This window comes from Rutilus rutilus (assembly GCF_951802725.1).
Source record: "Rutilus rutilus genome assembly, chromosome: 2".
Lineage (NCBI taxonomy): Eukaryota > Metazoa > Chordata > Actinopteri > Cypriniformes > Leuciscidae > Rutilus > Rutilus rutilus.
The window spans coordinates 2,597,861-2,608,526 of record NC_140210.1 but is presented as its reverse complement, the minus strand read 5'-3'; the positions used below and the strand labels follow the sequence as shown (position 1 = coordinate 2,608,526).

Sequence of the window (10,666 nt, the reverse complement as noted above, 5' to 3'; positions counted from 1 at the left end):
GGTTTTCTTTTGTACAGGTTGCACGGTCAACAAAATATGTGGTCACATGACTTTCCCAGTACATGGCTCCTACAATCTAAAAATCCAGCTGTTCATTGTTTGTTCATGTTAGTTCACGGTGCATTAACTAATATTAACAAATAGGCCTACAACTTTTGATTTTCATATTAGTAAAAGTTGAACTTAACATTAACAAAGTGCAGTGCAGTGAAGTGACCAATAGTGTCTGGCAGCAGACTTGCACTCTCAGACACCAGCGCTTCCTCTGCAAGTGACGTCTCTTGCAATCGACACCTGCTCTCCAATGCCTTTTTTTTTGCAGAGGAAGAGCTGGTGTCTGAGAGTGCAAGTGCAGTCAATCTCAGAGCCAGGAGTGGACCTGAACCTGATAAATCTGTGGTCCGCGGATCTGGTTCCCACCCAAGTCCACACCCTCGAGTCTTCATCTTCCTCGCCGCTGTTGTGCCGAATTTCGACTTGAGTCAGTACCTGATTGCCTAATCCCCATCCCTAATCATAACCCCTTCCCCACAACTAATCCTAAACATACCAAGGAGGGTAATAGTTTGGCGGGGGTCAGAATTCGTCAGAACACCGGTCCCGTCCGGAAATAATCTTCTTCAGCCTGTATCCCTGCCTCATCACTTCCGGGGCCCGGATAAAATTGAATTGAATAAAATCATCTGTCAAATGTAAAATGTCTTAAGACATTTTTACATTTTTAAAACAAAATGTCAAATTCAGATGGAGATTGATGTGTCTTTAGGGAGTATGAACATCCAAACATGCAGTTTAAAAGTGTTTCCTACATTAGACCAACTCAATACCACATGTTTGTGGTTTCTGTTTTTGCACTTCCTCTGTATTTTCTGTTTTTACACTTTGTCTCAGGCTTTTAAAAGACGTTCTGAGCTAAATACCGAAGTGTATTAATGTGTGGTTTGTCTAACAGAAATGTCACATCAATGCTTGCTGGTCGCCATCGTTGTGTTCATCACCACAGAAGCTCTTTCAGGTAAGTGAAGTTTATAATGTTTTATTGAAGATGACGCAGCATCTCTTTTTTTTTTTTTTCTCGAACCTAAAGCAGTTTAGTTTTACAGTGTTTTTGAGGGCAACGCAGTTTTGCAAGTTAAGTATTCAGATTACTTTTTTAAGTAACTAGCAGCACATTACTTTTAAAATTTAGATCAAAATATCTGAGTTACTTTTTCAAATAAGTAACACAAGTTCCTGTTTTCCCATTGACTGACAGCTCTCCTGTCCTTATGCTGAGAGAAATTGGGAGTAAAGGCTGAGGTGTTGTGTGCGCTGTTGTGTTATTATAGTTTAGCATTTTTCATTCGTTTTTATTTTTATTTCGGTTTGAGTTTTTGTTTTCAAATTCAATTTAGTTTTAATTCGTTTTTTAAAGTGGGTTTGCTAGTTTAGTTTATTTTTTATTTTTTGAAAATGCTTAGTTTTAGTTTAGTTTTTATTAGTTTTAGTGTTAGTTTTAGTCTTTTTTTATAATTTGGGTTATTTGTCAGGGGCAAGATTCAAAAAGGTCAGAAAAAGTATTGTGTAATAATAACTCAACAAAAACATCATACAATTTTAGAAATATGTATTCAACAATAACACCAGTACATAAAATGTACATATGGGCACAAATATGTAAACAGTCTACCCAAGACTCCGCAGTAAGTGCAAAATGTGTAATTGACGTGTGCCAGGAAGAAACCTAAATAGCCAACAGACTAAAGACGACATACATGAACAGCATATATTCAATCCATTTTTGAGCCACACAAGACATTGCTGTCCGAGTGTCAGGGAGCTTAATCTGAGAAAATAACATGAAAAATGAAAATAAACTCTAGAGTGTCAACACATTTAGATGAACCATCTCAAAATGAACTATAGGATACTCAATGAATTGAACTGCCCAGCATTAGATGCATGTGCTGCAGCTCTATGGCAAATCATTGCAGTTGAATAGCAATACAATACTGCATATACTTGACATCATTAATTAACAGTGAATATTTTGAACACCTTATATATTTATTGCATTAAAATTTAAATACAAAAGAAAAGGCATGAGAGTCGGGTGTTTTTGTCAATTTTAAGTTTTAATTTAAAATGTTTGCGATTTTAATATACTGTAAGTACATGGTTAAATATTTCACCACTTGCTTGAGCAACTTAATATATAAGTCTATTTAGAAGTAATGCATTGAATAATACATTGTTTAAATTGTGTTAATGTGAATACATCTATTAAAGTTGAGTGATATAAAAGTTGCTGCTAACTTCTGGATTTAAAATAAAAATAGTGAGTATGTGTTTGTGTTACAGCAGTGGATCAGTTACGCACTGCAAACGCATATTTGAAAGCACTATAGCGCGCTGCTCCTGCACCGTGTACCACACAGAGTATGTGAGAAACAGGTAGGCCGGGAGCTAGGTATGGAGGTATTTTTGGTGCAAAACTACTGAACGCCTGTGACAGTGAAATTTGTAGTTGTAGAGAATAGCCACACATGTGTATCAGTAAATTTGAAGTCACAGAGAGAAATGTTTTAAGAGTTGCAAACTTGTAGACTTTTTTTTATCTTCCACAAACACAACACAACAGTTACACCTTCTCAAATTCTTCATTGCAGGTGCACAAATCCTATTCTACAAATCACAAATTAAGAAACTCATACGCTCACATTTTTGCTACAGTTGCTGCAGTGAATATGGTGCAAAACGCATTTAAACACCTGCATCAAAAAATGTGAAGTCACGGAGAAATGTTGCTCATCTGCACATCAGTATGTGAATTCATCCAATAAGAGTTGCACACTTGTAGAATATTTTCTGCTGTGATGAATCTCACACACTGTTTTTCGCTTTCAAGTGACAAGTTTTGCAACTCTCCCTTTTGCACCAAGTGCACCGTGAATGTGGGGCAAAAGTGAGCTGTGCATCTGTAGAGGCAGTGGGCGGATCCTACATGAATATTCATGAGTTTCCCGGGCATGCGCGTGGAACTGCTCATTCTAGTTCACGCTCCTCGTTTCTCAGCAGGTTTAATGGATTATTTCAAAAAAGGTAAATATAGTTTCAGCGCGAACTTAAACTACAATTGTGTATTGGTTTGTTAAACTCATAATGTTTTTATTAATTCGTCACTGACTGAATGATTGCTGGCATTCACTTCGTGTAGGCCTATATACAGTAGCTACAGCAAACTTCAACTCGTCATATAAATTGCACCTTGCGAAGCTTTAAAACTGTGGCTTTTACTAATTGTTATCATTTGTTGATTGCAATAAATTAAATAAACCCTCATAAATGTATCTGTGGGCTAACACTTTTTAAAATATATATAATATATCCTGGTGTGATTGTTCTTAAATTCTTGTTCGTTTAAATAAGCCAAATCATTTAAGACCAAACTCAAGCATGAATGTGTTGCTTTAATACATGCGTACAATTTGGATTAAACAAAATTGTATGGACAAAAGTGGATAAATTACATTTGATACAACTAGGTTACTGTAAATGAGAAACAAAAAAACACTTAACATTATTTTACGGAATATAATAAGTCACCAATTTGATGTTCTAAAAAAATATTTACAAGCATACTGGCAAAATAATGTAACAGTATTATTTTTAATGTTTTGATTGCAAGTTGTGCTTGTGCTGGTTTTGATATAATAATATATACACTGTTCAAAAGTTTGGTAGGCTATTAGTAAGGTTCTAATGTAAGGTACCTCTAGGTACCAAGACTACATTTATCTGAGTTTATCATTTAACAGTAATATTGTGCAATATTTTTATCAACTGTTTTCTATTTTAAAGTTGTGATGGCAGAGCTCATTTTACTCTAGATTTCAGTGTCACATGACCCTTCAGAAATCATTCTAATACTGATTTGCTGCTCAAGAAACATTTCTGATTATTATCACAGTTGAAAGTGGTTGTGCTGCTTAATGAAATGTGGAAATTGACCTTGCCTGCTATAAAAGTATAACATTTCTTAAATCATAGTGATTCCAAACTTTTGTCATGCAAATCTTAAATGCCAGAATGTCATGTTTTAATATTGATCCAACAAAGTTTAAAGGTTTCATTTTCAAGAGTTCAAGTCAGAAGTAAATCATGCATTTGTATCAATGGTCATCATTGTGTATCATCCACGCACACAGAGCAACACATAAGGTCAAAGAAAGAACATGACAAAGAGAAGCATCAGTGTAGGGTGCAAAATGTTTATTTGGACACGGATATGGTTGTGGAGTTATTTCCCAGAGATTATTGCCAGAGATGACACAGTTGTAAAGCTTCATAAGGTAAGGTATCAGAAGAGCTTAGCAATAAACAAATTAAATGGTAATGGTTCATGTATTTAGGAATATTCTGCTCTTCTGTTGGAAATAAGTGTTGCTGTAATCATTCAGGTGTTCTGGATTTTTTGGTTTTACGGTAAAAGTGGAACGTATTTTTTATTTAATTTTTTTTATTGCAGTGACATTCAACAAATGATAACAAAAGACAGTTTAAAGCATTGCAATGTACAGAGGAAAAGCACAACGAAATGAACGAGTTGAAGTTTGCTGTGCTTTATATAGGCTAGGCCTGCCTACACGAAATGAATGCCAGCAATCATTCAGTCAGTGACGAATTAATAAAAACATTATGAGTTTAACAAAACAATACACAATTATAGTTTAAGTTCGCGCTGAAACTATATTTACCTTTTTTGAAATAATCCATTAAACCTGCTGAGAAACGAGGAGCGTGAACTAGAATGAGCAGTTCCACGCGCATGCCCGGGAAACTCATGAATATTCATGTAGGCTCCGCCCACTGCCTCTACAGATGCACAACTCACTTTTGTCCCACATTTCACGGTGCACTTGGTGCAAAAGGGAGAGTTGCAAAACTTGTCACTTGAAAGCGAAAAACAGTGTGTGAGATTCGTCGCAGCAGATTCAAGCAGCTGTAGTTATGTGTTTGTGCTAGGAAAATATACAAGACATTTGTGAGAAAATATTCTACAAGTGTGCAACTCTCATTGGATGAATTCACATACTGATGTGCAGATGAGCAAAATTTCTCCGTGACTTCACATTTTTTGATGCAGGTGTTTAAATGCGTTTTGCACCATATTCACTGCAGCAACTGTAGCAAACATGTGAGCGTATGAGTTTCTTAATTTGTGATTTGTAGAATAGGATTTGTGCACCTGCAATGAAGAATTTGAGAAGGTGAAACTGTTGTGTTGTGTTTGTGGAAGATAAAAAAAAGTCTACAAGTTTGCAACTCTTAAACCATTTCTCTCTGTGACTTCAAATTTACTGATACACATGTGTGGCTATTCTCTACAACTACAAATTTCACTGTCACAGGCGTTCAGTAGTTTTGCACCAAAAATACCTCCATACTTATAGGCCTACTGTAGTTTTTGGACACTTTTAAATGCAAATCTATGACGTTTACATGCAAACTGCTGCAATGAGTGTTTGTTCGTGTCGGTCTTTAATAAAACACTCACAGAAAGTCGAACATTTAGATATGTAGTCAAATTATAGAGTTACAATAAAGGTTATTTATTGGACTTTATGTTTCTGTGAAGAAGATTTAAACAATGATGGAAACGATGGAAAGTGGAAAAAGGTTCTTTAGATTATTAAAATGTTCTTCGAAATAAGAATGAAATGCTTCTTTTTAGACCTTATGACTGAAATGTTCTTTCGAGACCCAAAATGTTTTTTCTATCGCTGCTGAAACTCCTTTTACTTTCATAGATCAGCACAAAGTCTGTATTTCAGGAACTATTTTGAGTCTTGTTTTATCAAGCACTGATTTGTTGGTTTCAGAATCATATTATTTTTTGTCTCTATATAACAAATGCAGATTTTAAATCAGAACGGTTTCTTTATAGATATATAAATGTCAGGTCAGGGCATGTGTTGTAATTTTACACAAATTTAAGTTCTGTTGGCCATAACAATGGTTTGGTGTTTTTAAGTTACCTTTTACCTTTCAGCTGTTTTTATAATAATTTTACTGTTTAAGTTCTGATTTAATAGGCACTTATGCAAATCCCCGTTTGTGACAACTTACCCCGTACAGTGTGATGAAAGAATATAATATTGAACTGTGTTGTCTAAAGTTAGTGTCTGAACCGAAACTGACTTTTAAAAAGAAACTCACCCTGAGAATTATTCATTCTCTGTTTTTATGCTTTTTCCTCATAGTGAACCAAACATGAGCAGTTGAACCCTGTTGAGTTTTATTAAATACTAATATGATTTTATTTATTATAGTCTCAACAGAGACATGTGGAAAAGATCTACTAGAGGGAACGTCCTGCATCATTAAGCTGACAACAAGAAACAATGAGAAACCTTCTGTGATTAGATGGGTCCATGACACACGCGGCCGCTACATTCTTCGCAGGAAAGGTGCGGAAATCAAAGAACAATCTGAAGGTGTATCTATGGAAGAAGATGGATCATTGAGATTTTTAAGTGTTAGTCTGAAGGACACGGGCAAATATACATTCGAAGCATTTAATGCTGCTGGTACAGAGATTGGTAGAGGAGAAGTGGAAATTAAAGTATATGGTAAGATGACAAATATTTCTACCCTTCCAACACAATAATAATAACAAAATCAGACTGTATATTTCTATAGTTGTTACAGTATTAGGAAATAACCAGCATGTCTCTGTTACAGAAAAGGCCCCTAAACCTGCTGTGAAGATCATCTGCACAAAAGATGGGAAAGCGACTCTCACCTGTGACATCAGAGAAAGAGAAGATCTGACTCTATCCTGGTATAAAGAAGACAAAATGATCCAGAAAAACCCTCAGGTGTTCTTGTCATCTACTCAAGTCCAGGAGAATAAACCGTACTCATGCGAGGCACACAATCCTGTCAGCAACAACAAAAGTGAGAGTGTTACAGTATCATGTAAGTACTTCTTATTTCACATGCTTTTTATTCTTAGTTAAATGGTTAAATGCTCTTGTGTTGTCTGTAAGGAAACATCTAAATCTAGACCTTAAACAGACCTGAACTTAAACATTGATGTAAAACATTAAGAAAGTGCAGCTCTGGCACTCTTCACAATTTCACTTTAGTCTCATAAAGTATATGAACTGGTTTTTGGACCGTTTCCTGTTTTTGCTGCTGACGTTCAATCATGAATCTATGACAGTAAAACAACAGTATTTTTCAAGTGCTTAAAATGTTTGTAACTTGCTGATATAACTTAAATATCCAAGTTGTCACTTAATACAGTTTCAAATTTAAAGCTGAATATAACTATAATATAACATAATTAAAATTATGGCAGCACAAACACTTACTTTTAAAATTTAAACAACAATTAATTTTCATCTTTATGAACACTTTTGGTACCAATATGTAACTATGAGGTACTATTATGCACTCTTTAGGCAAGGCATTTTGAAAGTGTACTGCCCCAGTGACAGCTTTTGTACCTTTTTCTGGGAGTGTATATAGTACAGCATTGCACTCTTAAAAATAAAGGTTCTTAATTGGCAATGATGGTTCTGTGAAGAACACTTAAACATCCATGGATTCTTTCCATTTCAAAGTTCTTTGTAGTGAAAAAGGTTCTTTGGATTATTTAAATGTTCTTCAAAATAAGAAACATAGTAGGCCTATTTTAAAAAATGTAATTCTGATTATTTAAAATGTGTTTCTCAGGGTTGAATTTGTTTATAACCTTAATATATGATTTTTTTTTTTTTTTTTTTTTTTTGCCTTAGGTTCTGAGAAACACATTTCGAAAAACAAGTTTGTCATTTGGATTTCCATTGTTTTGATCTGCTTGGTTTTTATCCTCCTTTTCCTGTTTATACCACCTTTATATGGTAAGAATATTGTGTTTAATCTTTTAAAACATTTGAAACATATATCTGTGCTTATCATTTGCTTAAAACTCAAAACAAACATTCAAACCACTGGGTAATTTGCCATTTGCAACCTGTTTTACTTCCATGACATTGTTCTGTGCAAAATCAGATCTTCAAAAAGAAAACAAATTATTTTACTTATTGATTTTATTGTTTGTTTAACAAAAAAAAAAAAAATCTAGAATGGAGCCAATTTTGCTACAGGTTAACATTAAAAAAAGGAAGAAGAAAGATTGTGAAGATGAACATTTTTAGAACAGCATGCACTCATTAATTGTTGTGTATTAATAGAGTAAATAGGCTTGATTATGGTTTCATATTGACTGTATTTGACTGATCGTGTCCCTGTTGTTCTTTAAGGCTCTTGTGCTGCTCGCTGTGGGAGACAAAAGACTTCCAGAGTAAGTTTACTTCTTGATTCCTTGTGGAAAATCATTAATATGTGCAATATTACAAACCAAATGGATCTGATCAACCTGAACTGTTTTAAAATATACATTAAAAATGAGCATTTTTCCCCTCAGAAATGACATGCACGAGTGAATGACTGATGCTCATCATGAACCTCCAGACTCTTCAAATGCAAAGCCACATGTGGATCTTCTCGACACGTTCACCTGGTCATCGGCTCTGAATCCCAGCTTTACTAAAGCCTCTGCTCTTTGACTGTTGCTCTTTGACCTTTCTGTCTGCTAGGCCGCACTGACACTGTTGGACATTCATCCTCAGGTTATGATTATATTAATCTGCTGTAACGTATGCAAATACATTGTTTTCAAAGTGACAAGATGAGAATCTCTTTACAAAACCTTCTGCTTAGTTTTTATCTTTTGGCTCGGAGAATAGAGGAGGCATTTTGCAAAGATTAGATCCCAAGGTAATGAGTTTGAATGTTTATGTTGTTTTTGTACATTAATGCGCTGTATGTACATGAATCGCAGTGTTTGTATGTGTTTCTCCTGTTTTAATGGTCAATTTTCCCATCATGAGGACATGCTTTCCACTAACAGGTTCTCATGACTGCCATCTTATTCACTCTGTGGATATTTTACCTGTTGTGATTGGCTGGTGACGGGAGAGAAATAAAGCTTCAACGCTCACTGGGAAGAGGAGAAAATGACTGAAATCAGTGTCCGTCTGGATAGCAGTTTTGTGACATTTTTCTCCTGATTTTGGACTAATAAAGGATATTGCATGTAATTATTATTTTTTTTTTTTGGTTTAGCCAACATATAAGAACTTAATGAAAGATAAATGGGTAACACTTTATAATAACGTTCAGTTAGTTAATGATGAACTAATAATTTACTAAACATTCATAAATGATTAGCAAGTGATATACTAACATTTTATGTATGTTTTGTAAATTCCGTTACAAGTCATTTACAAGTGATTACTAAAGGATTAACTAATTATTTACGAAACATGACTATGCATTAATAAATGATTAATAAGTGATATGTTAATTATTATATGTATGTTAGATTCAGTTATAAGTCATTTACATTTGATTAGTTAATAATTAACTAATAATTTACAAAACATGAATATGCATTTCATAAATGTTTAATAAATGATGTTACATTTTTTTTATATGTTTTGCTCACATCAGGAGCACAGTGGTTAAAGACTCCATGTGTTTCAGAGAAGACAGCTGTCTATACCCTCACCAGTCAGCACTTACACTACACTACACAGCTGTCTATACCCTCACCAGTCAGCACTTACACTACACTACAGTGTTCAACACCTGTTATAGATGTAAACGCATGAATAAATCATTTACAACACTTTCTGCGTTCCCTAATCTAAAGTGTAAACTATTCATCACTTGTAAATGTGTTACACATCATTCATAGATACGATTCGTTGATCTTATGCCTTATTAATTCTTGAAGTGGTAATCTACGAATAAGGTGTAACACATTCACAAGTGATGAATAGTGTACACTTTAGATTAGGGGACGCAGAAAGTGTTGTAAATGATTTATTCATGCGTTTACACATCATTGTGTTGAACACTGTTACTGACCTGTTACAAATGATCTGTACATGTATACAAGGCATTTACAACACTTTCTGCACCCTCTAATTGTACATACATACAAAAAACCCATAATTTATTAAACATTTATGAAACGCATATTCATGTTTTGTAAATGATTAGTTAATCATTAACTAATCGAATGTAAATGACTTATAACTGAATCTACAAAACATACATACAATAATTAACATATCACTTATTAATCATTTATGAATGCATAGTCATGTTTCGTAAATAATTAGTTAATCATTTACTAATCACTTGTAAATGACTTGTAACGGAATTTACAAAACATACATAAAATGTTAGTATATCACTTGCTAATTATTTATGAATGCTTAGTAAATGATTAGTTCATCATTAACTAACCACTTAATGACTTACAACTGAACGTTATTATAAAGTGTTACCGATAAATGTTTAATTCCCATTCCTGAAGTGTTGTCACTGTAATGCTGCAGCTGGAGACGACTGTCCTCCTTTTCTTCCACCAAACCTTTATTGTAATAAATAATAGCCTATATTTATTCTCATCTCTCCCTCACTTGCAGTTACAGCGGTCCTTATGGCTGCAATGTATGCATTTCAACGATCAATGCAAATTGATAAAAAATCTGACAGCTTGTGTGTTTAGATGGACATGTGGACATCTTATGGAATAATTTGGATATTTAAATTAGAAATAGAT

General features: G+C 34.2%; 1 protein-coding gene across 2 annotated transcripts; it reads left to right on the top strand.

The window, feature by feature from the left end:
• Window positions 1-330: 330 nt before the first annotated feature.
• LOC311285554 (T-cell surface antigen CD2-like) lies at window positions 331-9,272 on the top strand. Of its 2 annotated transcripts, XM_084401235.1 has the most exons (6): window positions 331-1,015; window positions 6,312-6,611; window positions 6,724-6,960; window positions 7,785-7,889; window positions 8,292-8,332; window positions 8,456-9,272. In XM_084401235.1, the coding sequence occupies exons 1-6, from the start codon at window positions 955-957 to the stop codon at window positions 8,459-8,461; spliced, it is 750 nt and encodes a 249-aa protein (XP_084257361.1). In that variant the 5' UTR covers window positions 331-954; the 3' UTR covers window positions 8,462-9,272. The 2 variants fall into 2 exon arrangements, with proteins under 2 accessions (XP_084257361.1, XP_084257362.1); XM_084401236.1 differs by lacking the exon at window positions 7,785-7,889 and having other exon boundaries at window positions 874-1,015.
• Window positions 9,273-10,666: the final 1,394 nt, after the last annotated feature.